Source organism: Saccopteryx leptura, chromosome 3, assembly GCF_036850995.1.
Source record: "Saccopteryx leptura isolate mSacLep1 chromosome 3, mSacLep1_pri_phased_curated, whole genome shotgun sequence".
NCBI lineage: Eukaryota > Metazoa > Chordata > Mammalia > Chiroptera > Emballonuridae > Saccopteryx > Saccopteryx leptura.
The window spans coordinates 135,582,094-135,604,738 of NC_089505.1; the positions used below are offsets into that span (position 1 = coordinate 135,582,094).

The following is a 22,645-nucleotide window of genomic DNA, read 5'->3' on the forward strand; positions in this document are numbered from 1 at the left end:
CAGTCAACTTTATGTTGCCTGTTCAAGAGTTTGTGAAAGAACGGACATAAAATTAAAAATAATTGATGATCCTCTGCAAGGCGAGCTTAAAAATGATGGAAAGATCTACACAAGAAATGTTGTGTACAAAGAGATCTTTGACATGTGAATTAACATTTTATTATTTAAATCGCCTTTATTTATTGAGCTAGCGGTGGCTCTTAAGAAATGTACCGGCAGTGGTTTCCTTCATTGCACTCTACTTTAAGCAATTAAGCAAGTAGAAGGGGGAAACCCCGTGGGGCAGTAAGCAAAGGGGCGTCCTCGCTGCTTGCCCTGGGTAATTCAGTTTGAATTAGCAGACACCTTTGCACAAATCATTTTAATTACAATTTATAATATCTAGGACAACGGTCATTTCGTATGACCGCCGGGCTTTCTAGTTTTATATATTGGTATAAAAACAAATGTGAGGTTGTACAAATCAAACACATTTTTTGAAAATAGTATATAGCATGTTACCAATAACAATGTTATATAGAGTCATAATTCTATGATTTTTCTGGTGCTGGATGGACATTTGTTGAGTTGAACATTAAAGCAATATATTTTTACTTAGTATGAATAGTTGACGATTGATATAAATATTTTAAAAGCTTAAAAATTAAGAACTATTTAATTACATATAGATTGTGCAATTTAAAAACTTCCTAGCAACTGCTAATAACAGGATTGTGTCTTATAAATTGCGTGTGTAATTTTTTTCTTTTTCTCCCTCCTCAGTGAGTTACCTGAGAGAGAAGAAGGTGAAGGAGAAGAAACTCCAAACTTCAGCCACTGGGGTCCACCAAGAATGTATGTTGATGACATTGAATTTCTCAATAGGACAACACAATCAGCTGCTTTTTCTTTAACTTATATTGTCATTCAGTCATTCTCTAATGATTGAGAAATTACTATTCATGCGTAGACTGACCCAAAGTTTAGTTTCATTTTGTTTTAACTAAAGATTTTTAGCCATGCAAAATGACTATTACCAAATATTAGGAAAATCTTTATCATACTCTTTCAGAGAAAGCAATTTACAAATGTCCATCTGTGATAGTAAGTGAGAGACTATGTATAGTTTATCACTGCCTCACTACACAGGGCAGATAGGGCTGCCTTGAATACAGTAAAGCTTCTTTATGTACAAACAACAACAGTAGTTGAGACTGTGTCATATACTAATTTATCTCTCCCTCCAGTCCTTGTATTATCCACATTTGTGCCTTGTGTGAGCGAACAGAATGTGTTGGGACCATCTTCTCATGTATTCTCTTGTAATTTTATGTAGTCATAAGGCGTGCACTTTACTAACATTATCTTCCTTTAGCGCTTCCTTTAGCTACTCTACTTTTCATGCATTACTTATTTTACTATGCCAACCAAAACTGTCTTTTTTCTTGAACTTCTGAGTTTTGTCTTAAAACCTCTTAGAAACTGCTTTCTGAGCTACTGTTTTTATTTGTATTAATTATTGGCCACGTCTCTGCAATTTGGGCACAATGTATAATATTTTGAGGGGCAAATTTTATCTCATATGTTTTTAAAATGATGTGGAAGGCCCTGGCCGGATAGCTCCGTTCATTACAGCATCATCAAGATACACCCACATTGTGGGTTCGATCCCCAGTCAAGGCACATACAGGAACAGATTGATGTTTCTGTCTCTCTCTCCCTAAAATCAATCGATAAATTAAAAATAAAATAAGACAAAATGACATGGCGGTAGGAAGAAAAGAAAGCTCTCCTGTCTTTGGAGCAGATGAATCCGTTCTCCACTTAGAGAAGCATAACTTAATCTGCTGACTGGAAAGGCAGCTTGCGCAGCAGGCCTCTCCCTGGAGAATTTATTTCATTCTGAAAGTCTCTGCTTCTTGCCAAAATATGGGTGACTTTTGATTTTTCACCCCTTTGTTATGTTCTTAGTCCATTCTTTCTAATGTTATGGATGTAGATGAAAAGGATTAATCACAGAAAAAATATTGTGGTAGGAGATGGGAACATTAAAGCCTAGCTAAATCTCCCAATATTGAGTTGTAGTCATTGTTTTAGATCCCTAATTCAAACTTTCACATATGCCATAAATTTTTGATAATATTTTACTATTTTGGAATGAAGTACAGTTTCTCTAACATTTGTAAAAATATATTTAGAAAATATATTTATATAAAATATGAGTCACAAGGATATGGTACAAATTGAACAGTTATAATGACAGTCCAACAAATTAAATTAACTTGTTTAATCAGTGAATTTTTTTTCTTACTTTTTGCAGTGTTGAGATTTTTAGAGAACCTGATGTGTCTCTTGGTATTAGTATTGTTGGTGGACAAACTGTTATAAAACGCCTGAAGAATGGAGAGGAACTTAAAGGCATATTTATCAAACAAGTATTAGAAGACAGTCCAGCAGGAAAAACAAACGCTCTTAAAACTGGAGATAAAATACTTGAGGTAAATGTTAAAATTCTGTTTATGTTTGAATGTACTATAAAACAGTAAAATAATCAATTAGCCAGAAGTTCTTTCTTTATGTGTTGGGATATATGTATGTACAATTGGTGTATTTTATTTAGATGCCTTACTTTGTACGTTGTTTGCACAATTGTATGAGGTTCTAAAGTCAGGGTGGTGGCGTATAAAACAATAAAACAAGAAGCCTTAGCTGACTAAATAAATAATTGCAAAACTTAACAGCCTGACCAGCTTGACCAGGAGGTAGCACAGTGGATAGAGCATCAACCTAGGAAACTTAGGACCCAGGTTTGAAACTCCAAGGTCACCAGCTTAAATGCGGGACCACGGCCAAAGTGTGAGGTCATAGACATGACTCCATGGTCACTGTCTTGTGTAAGGGCTCAGCTGGAGACTTCAGTAAATGCACATATGAGAAAGCAATCAATGAACAACTAAGGTTCCACAATAACAAGTTGATGCTTCTCATCTCTCTCCCTCCCCATCTGTCTGTCCCTGCCTCTCTGTCTCTCTATCTCCCTCTCTAAAACAAAACAAAACAAAACAAAACAAAACAAAACAAAACAAAAACAACAGAAATGAAGCACATGGTAGGCATGCTTCTCCCACAGTTTTTTTTTAAATTTTTTTCTTTTTCTTTATTATTTTTCTTTATTCATTTTAGGGAGGAGAGAGAGTGAGAGAGAGAGAGAGAGAGAATGAAAGGGGGGAGGAGCAGGAAGCATCAACTCCCATATGTGCTTTGACCAGATGAGTGCAGGGTTTTGAACCAGTGACCTCAGCATTCCAGGTCGATGCTTTATCCACTGTGCCACCACAGGTCAGGCCTTCCCACAGTCATAAGCTCTAAATTTTATAAATGTGTGTCAGTGGGATAGCCATGCTTGTCCTTCCAGAGTTGACTCTGGAGTCAGTAGAGGGTGGAATCCATTGTTCCCACGTGGAAGGCTTTGCAGACAGAAGGTTTAAAGGCATGTCAGGACCCTGAGAATATCCTGAGGTGTGAATCTGATTCATTTCTTTGTATTGGGTTGTTGGACGACACCATATTCAATATCTTCAACCCCAGGATCTGTTTGTTATTGGTTTATGCTTTATTATGCTAAACATTGGCTGCTGTGTGTGTTGTTTTTGTTGTTTTTTTCGCCCCCGAAGTGGGAAACAGGGCTGGGGGAGGCAGACAGACAAACTCCTGCCCGAGCCAACTTTGCGCCAATGGAGCCTTGGCTGCGGGAGGGAAGAGAGAGATAGAGAGAAAGAAGAGGGGGAAGGGTGGAGAAGCAGATGGGCACTTCTCCTGTGTGCCCTGGCCGGGAATCGAACCTGGGACTTCTACACACTGGGCCAACACTCTACCACTGAGCCAACCAGCCAGGGCCTTGGCTGCTATGTTTTTGCTCAGATAGAGTGAAAAGAGCCCTGGAGGTCCTGGGTTGAAGTCTAGATTGTCCTGCTTATTTTCTATTTGTTTTTGAACAAATTATTAAACCCACCTTATTTATTCTCAGTTTCCAAATAAAATGGAAATGAGAACTAAAACCCTTAGTATCATTGTGAGGCTTACATCAAAGAATCACATAAAAATGCTCTGTATATACAAATTTTACATTATATTTGTTTTGTAAAAATTTTTAGAATTTCAAACACACTTGGGATATGCCAGTGAAGAAAATGACCAAATGCTCCTTCTCTTATGGAATTTGCATAATGGCAGGAAACATAGACAATACACAAAATAATATATAGAATGTTGGATTGGGATAAGTAGCTATGGAGAGTAATAGGTAGGAGGATACGGAGTGATGGGTAGTGAAGACAGTAGTTGCAGTTAATACATATGTTATAGAAGATGATATTAGAACAAGTATAGGAGGAAAGAGAGTGAGCCATATGGATGTGTGGGGGAAGAAGACTCCAGGAAGAGAAAACTAAAGTGTGAATTATCTGAATGCAATCAGAATCCATTAGAGAATTATGAATGCATGAACTTTTTTTTAAAAAGGATACTCTAGCTTCTAAGGCAGGTGTGGTTCCTTTTATTTAGTATTTGCTTGGTACAGTATTTTCTTTCCTTCATTATCATCTATATTTTTCATTTTGTTTTACTTGTATTTTTTTGTAAGCAACATATAACTGGAGTTTGCTTTTTTAAATCTAAATTGATAATCTTCATCTAAGTAAAGTGATATTGATTAATTTTAAATTTTGGTTACTGATATATATATTTGAACTTAATTTTTAAATATATATTTTATATTTAGTTTCATCTTTTTTTCTCAACTTTTTATTTTGAAATAATTATAGACTCATAGAAAATTGCAAATAAATGTATAAGGAGGTTCTGTGTACCTTTCCTCAGTCTCCCCCAAAGTTAATGTCGTATATAACTAGTACAATAGCAAAACCAAAATTCTGATGTTGGCACAATTCATTGGCCTTATTCATATTTCACCAGTTACACATGCACTCATTTGTGTGTGTTTGTGTTGTTAGGCTCTACAAAGTTTAATCATGTGTATAGCCTTACATAACCACCACCATAATCAAGGAGCTCAACTTGACCACAAGACTCCCTTGTGTTACTACCCCTCTATACTTCCTCTCCCCATCCCTAACCTTTGGCAACCACTAACTGCTTTTTTATGTCTATAATTTTGTTATTTTACAGTTGTTGCATAAATGAAATCATTGTATCTTTTTGTAATTGGATTTTTTTTTTTACTCTGTAATTTTGTTGAAATTCATTCAATTTGCAATGCTTCTTTCCTTTTTATGGCTGAGTAGTATTCTATGGCATGAGAGTACTACAGTTTAACTATTCAGTCATTGAAAGACATTTGGGTAGTTTCAAATTCTTGACTATTCAAATAAAGCTCCTATAAACATTTGAATACAAGTTCTTGAGTGAAAATAAGGCCTTGTTTCTGTGGAATAAATGCCCAAGAGTGCAATTGCTGTGTTGTCTGGTAAGTTCATTTTTAGTCTTGAATTATTAAAGTGTTTTCCAGAATAGCTGTGTCATTTTACATTCCCACCAACAATGTGTGAGTGATCCAGTTTCTTCACGTCCTCACCAACATTTGGTGTTGTCACTGTTTTTCATTTCAGCCATTCTGATATGTATACGTTGATATCTCATTATGTTAACTTGTGTTTCCCTAATGGCTAATAATTAATATTCAGAACTTTATATGTGTTTAATTGCCATCTGTATATCCTCTTCAGTGACACGTTTGTGCATGTCTTTTTTTCTGTTTGCTAATTGGGTTCATTATTTTATCTTTTAAATTTTGGGTCTCCCCCATCTTTCCCTTCTGTCAGTTGAGTATAAAGTATTCTCTCACTTGTCCGTCATCACTTTTACACATGCTAATATGAACTCCCTGTTTTGTCTCAGATTTAATCATTTATATTTATATATCAATAATCTAGACTGATATATTATCAATAATATTTCAAACTCACAGCAGACTTAAATGTTACACTTTAATATATATTTTGTCAAGTGTAATGAGTCAATTGTTTACTTTTTTCCCTGTGAAAAGTATTATTTACTTTGGTTTTTTTTTAAGTAAAACAATAATCATTTCTGTTTTGAAACAATTTCATGAAGAATTTAGGTCCATATAAAGAATTTTTTATACTAGGAATTTCAAATTTAATGTAATTTTTAGAACAGATTTTCATCTGTGGGAATGGACACCCTTTTGGCTTATAATTTTAAAGCTGAGAAAACCTAAGATATTTTTCTGCTGTAATATGACAGAATTCCATTCTCACTTTTAGTGATTCCCATGTAACACTGTGGAAAAGAGAAGTAATAGTTGATTGTTACTACTTCTCTTATTGCTGAACATTTTTTGGGATTAGGTGATTTATAAAAAGTTTCTTATGTATTGTATTCATTTAATATTATTTATATCCTTCATCAACTCAAATGAGAAAAGAGCTTTTACAGAGCATTAAAATATTCCAATGGATGTCTAGTAGAATAAAACCCAAACTTCTTACCATGGTCTTTTGGACCTTCCATGATGTGGCTTCAGCTGCCTCCTTGACCTTACCTCTTTTCTTCTTCCCATCTGTCACCATTTTTTGGACTCACCTGTCTTTAAATCCTTTTAACACACCAGGGTTCTGTCTCCTACCTGAGGGCCCTCACTTTCTGTCCCTCAGCTTCTGGGGTGCTTACTTTTCTCCTTACTCTGCTCAAATCCATGATGGAGCATCCTAATCACTCCCTTGCATATGCTTCCAACTCCTGTGATCCTCTTTGCTTACACTGAACTTGTGCAGTTCTGCTTATTTCAGGTCTCTGGCGTCAACAGAGAAATAATTGCCATGCTGTCTAATCTCATTTTAAATTCGTGACCATCCCCTCAAGTGGGCCTTTAGTTCTGCCCGCAAACCCTGTATTACTTCCCCAGTTGTTTTATTCTACTTCCACAGGTAACTATTTTAACCTCCTGTCTCTCCTCCTCAGCCCTAATCTTACCCTGTGGCCCTTGTTTCTTATTTCTTTGACAAAATGGAAGCAGTCAAAAGGGTACTTCCTCTTGCTCTCGCTGCATACCAAGTCTTTTTTGTAACAGTATCTGTAATGACAAACGATCTATTTGTGCTTCTGTCTAAAGCCAATCTCTGATTTGTGCAGTAGATGTCATTTCCTCTTCACCGCCCAAGGATCTGCGTCCACAGTTGTCACTTTTCATTTTTCCTCTCCACTGCATTATGATTCTGTAATTCTCCGTTGTTAAAAACAAAAGGCTACCTTGATCCCACATCCCTCCCCATCCACATTTCTATTTCTTTGGTCCCCTTATGGCAAAGACATATTCACAGATTGTTGCTATCCACTGCCCTTAAGTCACCCCAACAATTACCAGGTCTCTGTTACATTATCAGTTTGAAAAATTGGTTCTTTTAAATTATATATATTTGGAAAAAAAAATTATATATATTTGGTAAATATATGAATGTCTTGGAGATCATGGGCATATTCTTACATTACATTCTCAGAGAATTGTGTAATAAGGATAACACACCCAAATTTATTGAGCATAAAATGTTTTTGTTTTTTTTTTGAAAGAAACTATGAATGTTTCATACTTCCTTTTTGAACATGATTTAAGAAATATTCAACTGCTCAGTTGTGATAATGGACAATTTGTTTCAAATAATCATTCTTCTCAGTTTAATTGAGAGAACAGTCCAGAGAGATTCCCCCACCTTCCCTGCCTCCTACCCAGAACTACTGTTTTAGTGACAGGGGTGACATTATAACTCAGAAACTTAAGGTTCCATTAAGAACTGAGTTACTATTTTTAATAATTACATTTAACTAGGATTATTGTTACTAAGATATTTGTCTTCTCTTGAAGGTAAAATGTTACTTCTTTAAATGTGTTCTAAAATAGAAAAGCTTTTTTATGGGCCAGTCTTTTTTTTTTTTTCTGGCTTTGGTCTAATTCTTTAGACTTGGGCAGTTCTCATAACTGTATAATACACACGAACTTTGAATTAACCTATCCACAACATCTATTACCTGTCTAACTGAAATAAATTACTTCTGTGTTGTAGGTGTCTGGAGTAGACTTACAGAACGCCTCACACAGTGAAGCAGTTGAGGCCATTAAGAATGCAGGAAACCCCGTGGTCTTCGTTGTTCAGAGCTTGTCTGCCACTCCAAGAGTAAGCTTTAATTCGTATTTTCAAAATTTAAAAAGTATTCTCGCCTGACCTGTGGTGGCGCAGTGGGATAAAGCGTCAACCTGGAACACTGAGGTCGCCGGTTCGAAACCTTGGGCTTGCCTGGTGAAGGCACATATGGGAGTTGATGCTTCCTGCTCCTCCCCCTTCTCTCTCTCTCTCACTCCTCTCTCTCTAAAAAAAATCAATAAATAAAATATTAAAAAAAAAAAGTATTCTCTGTATCTGTAAACCAAGCTTTAGCCTCCAAGTATTTTTTCACATATTTCCATTTTTACTTTACTATTACCTAGAAAAGGCATTGGCTTAATAAAAAATTTAGTTGTTAATTTCAGTTTTTTCCCTTTTTCTCCACTTCTGATCTCCTGATTAAATTTGAGCCATTCCACTGTGTGCTGGGGTAAATCACAGGCAGTGAAATCAAAGAGAACTGTTTTTGATTTCTTGATTTCTTTTTTATCAGCTTTGCTAACTTGTGAGCAAGGTGCCTAACTTTTCTGAGCCAGTTATTTTGTTTCCTAAAGAGGGTCGGGTATAAAAAACATTCTAGAGATACTGTGAAATGTTCTGTATATTTATTAAAGCTTATAAAAATTCAGACACATTGAATTGTATATTCTGTTGGCAAGTCTAAATTTAAAAATAGCAGTATTTAATCATAACTTTTTTGCTACAATAAATCACTCCTTTGGTGTGGGGTTATAATCTGATGTGCAGATGTCTGTGGCAGGGTGTGTATTTTATATTGCAGTGTGCAGCACTGTCACTCTTAAGCCCTGTAAGTGGAAGCAATGTTTATTATTTTTTATATTTATAATAAAGACAACTGTTCAACACATAGGCACACATGCAGTTTAAAAAACTGCATGTTTTTTAAAAATTTGCTTTCCAGTACAGTATGGCACTGCTTTTCAACCATTTATATGTCAGGACACAGAGAAAATAATAATTGTGTGTCAGACTGGACAAACAGATCCCCCAGGGGCATCAGTACGCCATTTCGACATACCTGTGACCTGTCTGCGCACCATGGGCTGCAGCCGCACCCCATTGGGCAGCTCTGCTGTGGTGCATTGAGTTGCAGTTCAGTCCCTTTACCCTTATCTGTGTGTTTCCACAGCATCAGGACTAGTTGAAAGAGGTGAACTGAATAAAGCCTTCTCGCTTTCATACAATTTGAAATTCAAGATTTTTTTGGAATCTACTTTATAGATTTTTTTGGAATCTACTTTATAAATTTTGGAATCTACTTTTATCCTGTTTAAACCCCCGCTCACACAGCACACCAGACTGTCACATTGTGCATTTGGTTCATCACACATTGACCTCTCTGTGGCTCTAGCCAAAGAAGCATGTTCAGGTGATGGTGTGTCCATGACTCATTCCATTTTTTTAGCACAAAAAATGCTAAATTTCTGTTGAATGAGCCAATGAAAGGAAAGAAGGTTCATATCTTTACAAAATGCTGTTCTCTTTGACTCATTTGTTGCCAGTAGTGTTGATCATCACAGAAATAGGAAATATAGTCAAATGCTTAATCATTTTTGACCAGTTTACACTACTTTCAGCCTTTCCCACAAAGCCTCCAAAAGAGGTCATTTTCTAATATCAGACCCATCGAAGGCCTTATTTCTAACTGTGCCTTGTTCACATGGAAATTCTCACTAACACCATGAATTAGCAGCGGTGTTTAAATTTGTACTTTCTTTTTCTTTGAGTTGCATTTTATTTTTTTATATGCGTGCTTTTAACAGATGCTTTAGGTGTATCAACAATATATTACCTTTCAAAGCTTTTTCTCCTGAATTCCTCAAGTGCATTTTCAGCATACTAGAAAGAAATGTGTGTATCCATTTAGATTTACTTAGCAAACACTTGAGAGCAGAGCCCATGGCTTGTACTGCACTCCTCTGTGGATAGCTTTTATGCCACTTAATAACATAGCTACATTTAACAGTGGCATTATGGAATATTTTAATGTTCAAAAACAAACCCTTTTGAAATTGGGGTCATCCCCTCAGTTTATTCAATTTGTTTCATGTGTTGTTTTCGTTTTTCCCCTATGTTCCATTTGTACCTCCCAGTACCATTGTTTCATAATGGTGCCTAAATTTTTTTTTTACACATGCATATCTTGCATGTTCATCATATATAAATATATTTTTTACTTTCACAAGAAATAGGCTCTCTTGGCCCTGGCCTGTTGGCTCAGTGGTAGAGCGTCAGCCTGGCATGCAGAGGTCCCGGGTTCGATTCCCGGCCAGGGCACACAGGAGAAGCGCCCATCTGCTTCTCCACCCCTCCCCCTCTCCTTCCTCTCTGTCTCTCTTTTCCCCTCCCGCAGCCAAGGCTCCATGGGAGCAAAGATGGCCCAGGCGCTGGGGATGGCTCCTTGGCCACTGCCCCAGGCGCTAGAGTGGCTCTGGTCGCAACAGAGCGACGCCCCGGAGGGGCAGGAGCATCGCCCCCTGGTGGGCAGAGCGTCGCCCCCTGGTGGGCGTGCCGGGTGGATCCCGGTCGGGCACATGCGGGAGTCTGTCTGACTGTCTCTCCCCATTTCCAGTTTCAGAAAAATACAAAAAAAAAAAAAAAAGAAATAGGCTCTCTTTTATTTTTCTTAAAGATGAAGTATTCTTGATGAGTGTTTTCTCTTCCAAATTTTTCTAATGATATGTGTACAGAAAAATATTTTTCTGCTACTTGATAAACAGTGTAAACCTAATGAATGGCAGCTGACATTCTGTTTCATCCCAAAGCTCTGCTGTTCATCGTAATCTGTTTTTTTTCCAATGGAACAAGTAGGTCCAGTGTGAGCAGATATCCTGACTTATTAGAGAGGAAAAGTATTCTGTTTTGTTTTTAAGATTTTTGAAGACAGTAAGCATATACTTGTAGATCCAGCAGTTTTTGAACACTGATTTAGGTTGTCATGTGCTTTAAATAGAGAAATAAATATTAAGCAGTACTGCAGTGTCTGTTCATGTAGAAAGCACTGAATGTATGGTGATGTATTATTACTATTGTTTTTTACTTCAATGAAATATTTCTGAGACTGTCTTTATTCCAAAATTAACTTATTTCTATAGGCTCTATATTAAAAGTAAAGAAAAATTAACCTTAAATTTTATTTAGACAAAACTTTTTATTTTGTGAGAAAGAAGATTTTTTTAAAAAAAGTTTTGATGTCTGCTTTCAGAGTTTTATGCTAAAATTATTTGTATTAGCTATTTGAGGAGCCTTTTTTTAAAATGCTAATAATTTTATATTTTCCTAAGATGTCTCATACTTTTTTTTTTTTGTATTTTTCTGAAGCTGGAAACTGGAAACGGGGAGAGACAGTCAGACAGACTCCCGCATGCGCCCGACCGGGATCCACCCGGCACGCCCACCAGGGGCGAAGCTCTGCCCACCAGGGGGCGATGCTCTGCCCCTCTGGGGCGTCGCTCTGCCGCGACCAGAGCCACTCTAGCGCCTGGGGCAGAGGCCAAGGAGCCATCCCCAGCGCCCGGGCCATCTTTGCTCCAATGGAGCCTTGGCTGCGGGAGGAGAAGAGAGAGACAGAGAGGAAGGAGGGGGTGGGGGTGGAGAAGCAAATGGGCACTTCGCCTATGTGCCCTGGCCAGGAATCGAACCCAGGTCCCCCGCACGCCAGGCCGATGCTCTACCGCTGAGCCAACCGGCCAGGGTTGATGTCTCACACTTTTTAACAAAAGTAATCTATGCTGTTGATACCATAAAGGATTAAAATTATTTCTGTGAAATTACATTCTTTCACTCATGTAAACATTTATTGAGTGCAACTATGTAATATGCTCTTTCTGAGCACCAGGGTTATGGTGATAATACTAAATTCCAGGTCACATTGGGCTTTTATTCAGGGATGTAAATAGATTTGAAATTTATCTTTATGTTAACAGTGATAAGTGAAATAATTATTAAGGGTTCACAAGTGAGCTACATAACATACTTGAACAGGGGTACGATGATGAATAAGGTAAGTCTATCAAATAAATGATACATTCTGTGTTCTAGGAAGTAACTTAGGTCACTTCTTATATTGTATTTTGCAAAATGAGATATTTGGACAACAGTCAGTATTGTGACTGTAGTCTTTTGTCTTCATTTTCTGAATCTATACACATAAGCTTGTAGATTTATTTCCCCCTTGATCACACACAGACACACACCAATTTAAGGTTCTGCTGTTTGTCAGACTTCCCAAGTTGCATTGTTTGCTTTGAATAGTACTCCTCATGTTTTTACATGATAGATGGAGTCAAAGAGTTAAGTAAAATTTTTAACTGTTTTTAAAAAATACATTAAAAAATGTAATGATTGTGACATTTAAATATTTTTCTCTTCCCCTTCTCCTTTTTTTTTTTTTTTTTTTTTTTGGTGGTAGGTCATTCCTAGTGTGCATAACAAGGCCAACAAAGTCACTAATAACCAGAACCAAGACACCCAAGAAAAAAAAGAAAAGGTAACTTGAACCTTTCAAGCTTTTAAAATGTTTTTTGTTCCTTTTTGCCTATCTGAGCTGCAATTAATAAGAATGTTATGTTGGTTTTTTTGCTTTGTTTTTAGAGAGAAGGACAGTTAGGGGCAGACAGACAGGAAGATGAGAAGCATCAATTTTTGTTGCAGCACTTTAGTTGTTCATTGATTGCTTTCTCATATGTTCCTTAACCGGGGAGGCAACAGCTGAGTCAGAGACCTTTTGCTCAAGCCAGTGACCCCACGCTCAAGCTGGTAAACCTGTGCTCAAGCCAAATGAGCCTTCACTCAAGCAAGAGACCTCGGGGTTTCAAACCTGGGTCCTCTATGTCCCAGGCCAAAGCTCTATTCACTGTGCCACTGCCTGGTCAGGCTGTTATTTTGTTGAGTATCCAGGTAGAGGTACTGTATTTATCCATTCCCAGAAAATGCCCTGCACACGTAGGAGTTTCTGAGACTTTGATCCTGGTGTTTTCTCAGTCTGGAAATCCACTTCCTATATTGGTTTTACTTTTTATCCTCCAAGGAGCAGGTCAGGGATTCTGTTGACTGAGAAAACATTTCTTACCATCAGTAAGAATTAATCATCCCTTCCTGTTTTCCAACCTCTATTCTAGTAGAATTTGTTGATCTAAACTTTATTTTAGGATATGGTGTCAGGAAGGGATGAATTTTCTTTTTTCATAAGGATAACTAGTTATTCTACTCTTTAAAAATAGTCCCTCCTTGCCCTGGCTGGCTGGTTTGGTTGGTTAGAACAGCATCCCGGAATTCAGAGGTTGCCAGTTTGGTCCCTAGTCAGGGCACATACGGGAACAGATCTATGTTTCTGTCTCTATCTCACTCTACCTTCATCTCTCTCTAAAATCAATACATTCAAATAAATAAAATATAAAGATCCCTCCTTTACCCACTGATTTGCAACACAACCTCTGTCATATCTCAGGTTATCAGAGGGAGTCAGTTTCTGAGCCTTCTCTTTGTCTTCCCAGCACAAATGCTGCACTACCTATCAAGCTGAATAATAAATCTTGTCTCCTAGGAGAACAGTTTCCTTTACATATCTCTTCTTCTTCAGCAGTGTCTTACCTATTTGTGTCCTTTTCTTTTCCAGGCAAACTTTAGAATTGGCTTGTTAAATTCCACAAAAACAGCTCTCAGGAGATTTTGATTGGAATTGTGTCAAATATCTAGTTTAATTTAGAAAGAAGTTACAGCCTTACGATATTGAGCCTTCTTCACCATTAATGTGGTATATATAAGATATACCATTTTAAAACTCATTAAATTTTTATTTCTTTCTATTTTTATAATTTTCTTCAGCAAATATTGTAATCTTTGGTTTATTCCTAGATATCCTTATATATTTGCATTGCTTTTAAATATTTCTAAATTATATTTTGTTTGTTATAGTACATAGACATAAAATTGACTTTTATATATTTATTTGACATCTTATAACATACTTTTATTCTTTTATAAAGTAAAATCTAGTGTAGGATACTGGGTAAACCAAAATGCTAAAATAAAAAAAGTTTAAAATCTGTTATAAACCCACTGACTAAAGATAAATTGATTAAATATTTTATGTAGAGCCTTCTAGTGTCTTTGGTTATGTGTTCTATAAAGTATTTTCAGTAAGAATCTGAATCTCAAATTTTAATACTAGGTCTATTGACTTTATTTCTGGATTTTCTATATAGTTAATAATAAAGGTATTTTTCTTTTCTCCTTGACAATCTTTTTTTTTCTTGTTTTATTATATCTGCTAAGCTCTTTAATATGTTTAATAGAAGTAATGATAGCTAACATTCTTTTTTTTTTCTCCTTATATTTAAGAAAATGCTGTTACTGTTTCATCATTCAATATGATGCTGTAAATTTTTCTAGTTAATCTTTAAGGATAATTTTATATTCTCTTGTATTTTTACTTTGCTAAGAATTTTTATAATGAATTGCATTGGCATTGAATTTTATTAAATTATTATCTACATTCACTGAAATAATGTGTGTGTGTCTTTTTGTGTATAATTTTTTTCTCTTTAAATCCCTTAATGTGGTAAAGCAAATTAATAGATTTTTGTACTGTTTAACCAATCTTGAATTCTTGGCTTAAACTTAATTTTATCATGATATTTTTTGCCCATTGCTAATATTTCTTTTAGCATTTTTTTATTTATGGGCATGAAAGAGATTGGACTAGAATTTTCTATTTATGTCCTATTCTATCTGGTGTTGGTTATATTAGGCTACTAAAATGAATAGTAAGAATATTTTTTTCTATCTTTTTTTTTTAATTCTCGAGAGTTTGTGTAATGTAGTAATTATCTATTCCTTAAATGTTTGGTTAAACTAGCCTTTAAAGCCATTGTGGGCCTGTGTTTTTTATGTGTGAAAAATTTTAAAAATTGATTCTGTTCTTTAATAACTATTAAACTATTCAGATTTTCTATTTCTTTTAGAGTCAGTTTGGTTACTAACTCTTTTCTAGGAATATGCTGTCACCTAACTGTTTACACTTGTTAGCATAAAGTACTTTAGGTATTCTCATAATTTATATTATCTATGCTCTCTATAGTAGTTAGTTTTTCGTTCTGAATATAGTTTATTTTTTGTATATTCTTAATCTTGAAAGTTATTTTCTATTTCTTTTTTTACTATTAAATGAGAGGCAGGGATGTAGAGATAGGCTTCTGCATGTGCCCTGACCGGATCCACTAGGCAAGCGCCCTACTAGGCAATGCTCTGCCCATCTAGAGCCATTGCTCCATTTCTTGGCAACCGAGCTATTTTAGTACCTGAGGCAAGTCTATGGAGCCATCCTTAGTACCTGAGGCCAACTTGCTGAAACCATTTGAGCCATGGCTGTGGAATGGGAAGAAAACAAGAGACAAGAAAGAGAGAGGGCTGGGGGGGGGGGGAGTGGAGAAGCAGATGGTTGCTTTTCCTGTGTGCCCTGACTGGGAATCGAACCTGGAACTTCCATACACCAGGCAAACACTCTACTGCTGAGCCAACCAGCCAGGGCCTATTTAGTTCCTCTTTTTGAAGAATTAACTTTTGAACTATGTTAGTCTTCTCTATTGTATTCTTCTTAATTTTGTTCTCATCTTTATATTGCTTTCTTTGTTAGGGGTTCTTTTCCTTTATTCCTGGTAATAATTTTTAGCTACCTATAGAGTTTATTTATTTTTTGCCATTTTTCTTTTCTAAAATAATTTATTTTCCAAGTTCCTCTTTAGTTGCATCCCAAGATTTTAAGTTGAATTTCTATTGTTCAGTACTACGTTGTTGTATTTTTTAGCTCCTAGTATTTCTTTATAACCCAAATGTATTAGAAGTACTGTATATGTTTAAAATTCTACTTCAGTATATTTTAAAAACTTGTTATTATTTTCTAATATATTTTAGTTATAATCAGAGATTGTGTTTTGTGTAATATTTCCTTATATTGGTTGAGATTTTTTTATGGCTTAGCACATTGTCAGTTATTGTAAATGTATATTTGTGATTTAAAAGAATAGCTACTATCTAGTTATTAGGTATAAGTTATTATATAAAGTCACTAGGGCAAACTAATTAATTGCTTTATCCAGATATTTTACATACAGACTGACTTTTTGGGGGGTCAGAATAACATCTCCCCTTTTGATGGCAAAATTAGCCTATTTTTATAGTTTTTTATAAATTGTTTATAGATTTTAGAGAGAGAAAAAAGGGGGGAGGAGAAGAATTGACTTTCCTGTATGTACCCTAACAGGGAATCGAACTGGCTACCTCTGTGCTTCGGGGTGACACTCCAACCAACCAAACTATTCAGCCAGGGCTATATTTTTTATTTAGTTCTTCAGTTTTTATTTTATATTTCTTCAAATTAATTTATTAGGTGTGTACAAATTTAAAATCTTTGTATCTTCCTAGGGAATGACCCTATTATTAATATGTCATATTCTTTAGTAATGCCTCAACATCTGCTTTATTTAATATCATTGAAACTCTGCAAGCTTTTTGTGTGTGTGTTTGTCTGGTATTTTGGCTTGGAAATTTTGGGGCCACACAGAATGAATTCAGGTCTCCAACCTGGGTAAGTCTGGGCTTGTAAAGAATTCTCAAGGAACACTGGATTTTCTTTTCTTTTTTTTTTACACCTCAAGCTAAAGCCAAGGCCAAGAAAATATTTCCACTATTGTCTGTGATAGAGATTTTGGTTTGTTTTTAATTTATTGCAGGCTCCAATCAGTTAAGGGGTGGGAAAGCTATAACTGAATCAAACATTTGGGACAACCTTATTCACAGACGTACATTAGGGCCAATCAGGACTTCCTGAGAATTTGGGGGAAGGATTCTTCAAAAGGATAAAAAAAGTAACATTAGGTTACTTTTCTTTTCTTTTCTTTCCTTTTTTTTAATTAATTTTGCTAGGGTGACATCAATAAATCAGGGTACATATGTTCAAAGAAAACATGTCCAGGTTATCTTGTCAACCAATTATGTTGCATACCCATCACACAAAGTCAGATTGTCCTCGGTCACCTTCTATCTAGTTTTCTTTGTGCCCCTCCCCCTCCTCCTCCCCCTCTTCCTCCCCCCCACCCCTGTAACCACCACACTCTTTCTTTTTTTTAAATTTTTTTAAAAAATTTATTCATTTTAGAGAGGAGAGGGAGAGACAGAGAAAGAGAGAGAGAGAGAAGGGGGGAGGAGCTAGAAGCATCAACTCCCAGATGTGCCTTGACCAGGCAAGCCAAGGGTTTCAAACCGGCGACCTCAGCATTTCCAGACCTCAGCATTTCCAGGTCGACGCTTTATCCACTGCGCCACCATGGGTCAGGCCCACCACACTCTTATCAATGTATCTTAGTCTCGTTTTTATGTCCCACCTACGTATGGAATAATATAGTTCTTGGTTTTTTCTGATTTACTTCGTATAATGTTATCAAGATCCCACCATTTTGTTGTAAATGATCCAATGTCATCATTTCTTATGGCTGAGTAGTATTCCATAGTGTATATGTGCCACATCTTCTTTATCCAGTCTTCTATTGAAGGGCTTTTTGGTTGTTTCCATGTCTTGGCCACTGTGAACAATGCTGCAATAAACATGGGGCTGCATGTGTCTTTACGTATCAATGTTTCTGAGTTTGGGGGGTATATCCCCAGTAGGGGGATTGCTGAGTCATAAGGTAGTTCTATTTTCAGGTTTTTGAGGAACCACCATACTTTCTTCCATAATGGTTGTACTACTTTACATTCCCACCAACAGTGAATGAGGGTTCCTTTTTCTTCACAGCCTCTCCAACATTTGCTATTACCTGTCTTGTTAATAATAGCTAACCTAACAGGTGTGAGGTGGTATCTCATTGCAGTTTTGATTTGCATTTCTCTAATAACTAATGAAGATGAACATCATTTCATATATCTTTTGGCCATTTGTATTTCTTCCTGGGAGAAGTGTTTGTTCATGTCCTCTTCCCATTTTTTATTGGATTGTTTGTTTGTTTGTTGTTGAGTTTTATGAGTTCTTTGTATATTTTGGATATCAGGCCCTTATCTGAGCTGTTTTTTGAAAATATCATTTCCCATTTAGTTGGCTGTCTGTTTATTTTGTTGTCAGTTTCTCTTGCTGAGCAAAAACTTTTTAGTCTGATGTAGTCCCATCCATTTATCTTTGCCTTCACTTCTCTTGCCTTTGCAGTCAAATTTATAAAATGCTCTTTAAAACCCAGGTCCATGAGTTTAGAACCTATGTCTTCTTCTATGTACTTTATTGTTTCAGGTCTTATATTTAGGTCTTTGATCCATTTTGAATTAATTTTAGTACAAGGGGACAAACTGTAGTTGAGTTTCATTCTTTTGCATGTGGCTTTCCAGTTTTCCCAGCACCATTTGTTGAAGAGGCTTTCTTTTCTCCATTGTGTGTTGTTGGCCCCTTTATCAAAAATTATTTGATCAGCCTGACCTATAGTGGCGCAGTGGATAAAGCATCAACCTGGAAACACTGAGCTTGCTGATTCAAAACCCTGGGCTTGCCTGGTCAAGGCACATATGGGAGTTGATGCTTTCTGCTCCTCCCCCCTTCTCTCTCTTTCTCTCTTTCTCTCCTCCCTCTCTATAATGAATAAATAAAATCTTTGAAAAAATTATTTGATCATATATATGTGGTTTTATTTCTGGACTTTCTATTCTGTTCCATTGGTCTGAGTGTCTATTTTTCTGCCAATACCATGCTGTTTTGATTGTCGTGGCCCTATAATATAGTTTGAAGTCAGGTATTGTAATGCCCCCAGCTTTGTTCTTTTTCTTTAGGATTGCTTTAGCTATTCGGGGTTTTTTTATAGTTCCATATGAATCTGATTATTTCATGGCTAAAAGTTCCTCTCTTTCAGGACTTTAAATATTGGGGTCCACTCTCTTCTAGCTTGTAGAGTTTCTGTTGATAAATCTGATGATAATCTATTGGGCCTTCCTTTATATGTTGTATTCTTCTTTTCCCTGGCTGCCTTGAGAATTTTTTCTTTGTCATTGGTTTGTGCCAATTTCATTATGATGTGCCTTGGAGTAGATTTGTTGCGGTTAATAAAACTTGGAGGTCTGTTTGCTTTTTGAATTTGAGGCTTTAGTTCTTTCCACAGGCTTGTGAAGTTCTCATCTATTATTTGTTTGAATATATTCTCCATTCCATTTTCTCTCTCTTCTCCCTCTGATATACCTATTATTCTTATGTTATTCTTTTTGATGGAGTCAGACAATTCCTGTAGGGCATTCTCATTTTTAAAAATTTTTGAGTCTCTTTCTTCTCTCTGTTGTGCCTCAAGTTGCTTGTCTTCTATTTCACTAATCCTACCTTCTATCTGGCCTATTCTATTAGCTAAGCTTGTTACCTCGTTTTTCAGCTCGTGAATTGAGTTTTTCATCTCTGATTTGTTTTTATGTTTCAATTTCCTTGGTAATATATTCTTTGTGTTCATTGAGTTGTTTTCCAAGCTCCCTAAATTGCCTTTCTGTGTTTTCTTGTATATCTCTGAGTATTTTTAGGATTTCTATTTTAAATTCTCTGTCATTTAGCTCCAAGTTTTCCAATATATTAAATTTTTTCTCCATAGATTTTTTTCTCATCTATCTGTGCTACCTCTCTGTCTTTTGTATCCATGATATTTGATTTCTTTTTCCTTAATGGCATCTGAGGTTCATTTTGTTGATAGTATTAATGAGAACTAATAAAGAATAAAAAGTTAAAAAAATAAAAATAAGAAATAAAAAAGAATAAATAAAAAAAAATTATTATTCTCCCCCCCTTTTTTTTCTCTCCTCTCCTCTCCCCTCCTTCTTGAGAAAATCTTGTGGTGAACTGTGAATTATATTGTGCTAAATAGAACAAAAACGACCTATAATGGAGGGCCTGAGTTGGGGAGAAGTGATAAAGGGGCAAAAAAGGGGGTATGGACCCACAAAATGCAAAAAAGGAAAAAATTTTGGTCATGAATAAAATAATTTGCTTTTAGGTGATGGTTGACTAAGAGATATGATGAGAGGAATAAGAGGGAAACAGGAAAAAGGGGAAAAAAATTAAAAAATTACTATTGTATTTAGTGGAGCAAGAACTAGATAAAATGGAGAGCCTGGGTTGGGAGCACTGCTAGTGAGTTAAAAAAGCGAAGTAAAAAACCCCCAAAGCGCCACAAAAAAATATTTGAGTCCCAGATAAAGTAATTTGTTCGTGATTGAGGATTGAATGAGAGGAAAAGTAAAGGAGAAAAGAAGAAACTAATATAGAGGGAGAAAAGAAAAAAAGGGAAGAACAAAGAAAAAAAGAAGAGGAAAACACAAAAAGAAGAAAAAAGAATAAAAGGAGAGAAAGAGAGAGATAGAGTTAAGGGTTTTGGTGTGCAACCCTCATAGAGAGAAAGGAAGACGAAAGAAAAGATAATGGGAGATGTAACACTTATGGGTAGTGTAGTTCAAGGAGAGGAGAGAGTAAGACCAGCAGAGAATTAAACCAAATTGGAAGAGGAAGAAAATAATCAAGACAAGAAGGAAACAAACGAACAAATATAATAAAATGGGATATGTTATAAAGTCTTTGGATTATTCTTGATTTTTAGAGGTTATCTTGCTTTTTTTTTTCTCTCCCTCTTCCTGGTCGGTGACTCTGTACCCCGGGTCCTGCCCCTGTGCCACGCTTAGGTAGAGGTGTGCAGTTGATAAGTCTCTATGGCGATGTAATATATTGGGCTTCAGTCTCATTGGCAGTTGAGGCTCATTAGCATTTGCAGGCTCCGCCAATGAGAGAGTCCGTATTCCCGGAGCCTCTCTCCTAGTCTTTCCTTCCTGAATTAGTAGCCTGATGATCCAGCTATGGGTTGCTGCTGCCTCTGTCTGGAGAGTAAGAAGCTCAAAGAGCTGGCAAATCCCCACTCTATTCCCACTCAGCACAGGTCTCTGGGTAAGGCTCAATCAGTCAGAGCCGCTAGTATAATCAGGCAGGGCTTCAGCCCACACAAAGACCTCTGACTCTGCCCCTCTGTCCAGGAACACGGGCGCCCACTATCTGTGCTCGCCGACCAGGATATCTGGCCAGCCACCTCTCACTCCCGGTGAGGCGCCCCGCCCGCACGGAAAAGTTCCAGTGTAGGAAATTTCGCTCCCATTCACTCCCCGCGCTGCTTTTTGGGGCGCAGGGGCGACCTCAAGATTCTGATTTCGGCCCACACAAAGACCTCTAACTCTGCCCCTCTGTCCAGGAACACAGGTGCCCACTCCTGGGGGAATCTCTCGCCCACTCTTCGCGCTCGCTGACCAGGATATCCGGCCAGCCGCCTCTCACTCCGAGTGAGGTGCCCCGCCCACATGGTAAAGTTCGAGCGTAGGGAATTTTGCTCCCACTCACTCCCCACGCGCTGCTTTTCGGGGCACAGAGGTGAACCCGAGACTCCGGTTTTGGCGCACAGAAAGGCCTCTGACCCTGCCCCTCTCTCCAGTAACATGGACACTCACTCTTGGGGCTCTAGGAGGAATCTCTCGCCCACTATCTGTGCGAGCCGACCAGGAGATCGGGGTGGATAGCTGTCCCAAGTGCCTTTCTTTGTCTGGATTTGGCACGAGCGTTAGCTTGTGTTGACTGGGTTGCCACAAGCACAGTTTTTCCTCGGCTTGGATCTCTGTGCCACAGCCTGGTTCGGATGTTTGTGCTGCAGTCTGGTTTTGTTCACACCCTATGCCCGCCTTAGTTCCTATACTCTCAGTTCCCAGTGAAAGCAGCCCTTATTTAGGTTAGTGAGGAAGGCAGAGTGTTTCTTCCTCCTTATTTCCTTCGGGGTTGATTATATATTTAGTCAATTTTTCACTCAATCATACCTTCGCATTTAATGTGGAACTTCTGGAGGCTCCAAGGATAGATTTTTCTGTCTCTGGTTGAAGATCTTGTTGATTTTTTGGGGGAGACTTATCGGTATTGCTCCTTACGGCGCCATTTCTCTCTAGGTTACTTTTTAAATTATAAGATTGTCTCTTAATCTGGTCGGCTACTGCCTTTGAGTTCAGGTATTAATCACAAAGATTATGTTCTGATTAGCAGTAGCATGTATGTGAGTTTGGGATTTTGTGGTTTGTTTTTGGCCACTGTTAATGAACACAGATAATAGGTAGACTCTGGAAGATCGTGGTTTAGAAGTGTTAGTTGTATGAAGATTGCAGGTCATTACTTGCAGAATTTTTTCTCAGCCCTTTAGAGGTATGGACTTTGTTTGCTGGGATTGGGGTAGAAAATAGGAAAATGTTTAGTTCTACCTCCTACCTTGCTTGACTTCAAGTGAAGACTTGGAGCACATTAAATTCCTAGCTCTCAGATAAAAATAAATAGAGACTGTATGATTATATTTCCATGAACATGCAGAAAATAAAACAAGCAGTGACAAAAAGGAGATTCAAAAATATTCAACTCTCCT

General features: G+C 37.0%; 1 protein-coding gene across 8 annotated transcripts in view; it reads left to right on the forward strand.

Moving 5' to 3' along the window:
- Nucleotides 1-22,645, forward strand: part of PATJ (PATJ crumbs cell polarity complex component) — a 411,472-nt gene that overhangs the window by 149,228 nt on the left and 239,599 nt on the right. For 7 of the 8 annotated variants that reach the window (XM_066376436.1, XM_066376442.1, XM_066376441.1 and 4 more), the window contains exons 23-26: nt 763-834; nt 2,300-2,477; nt 8,079-8,189; nt 12,610-12,687. In XM_066376436.1, coding sequence (XP_066232533.1) covers nt 763-834; nt 2,300-2,477; nt 8,079-8,189; nt 12,610-12,687 — 439 coding nt within the window. The remainder of the gene's footprint in view (nt 1-762; nt 835-2,299; nt 2,478-8,078; nt 8,190-12,609; nt 12,688-22,645) is intronic. The other variant, XM_066376440.1, reaches the window with a different exon arrangement.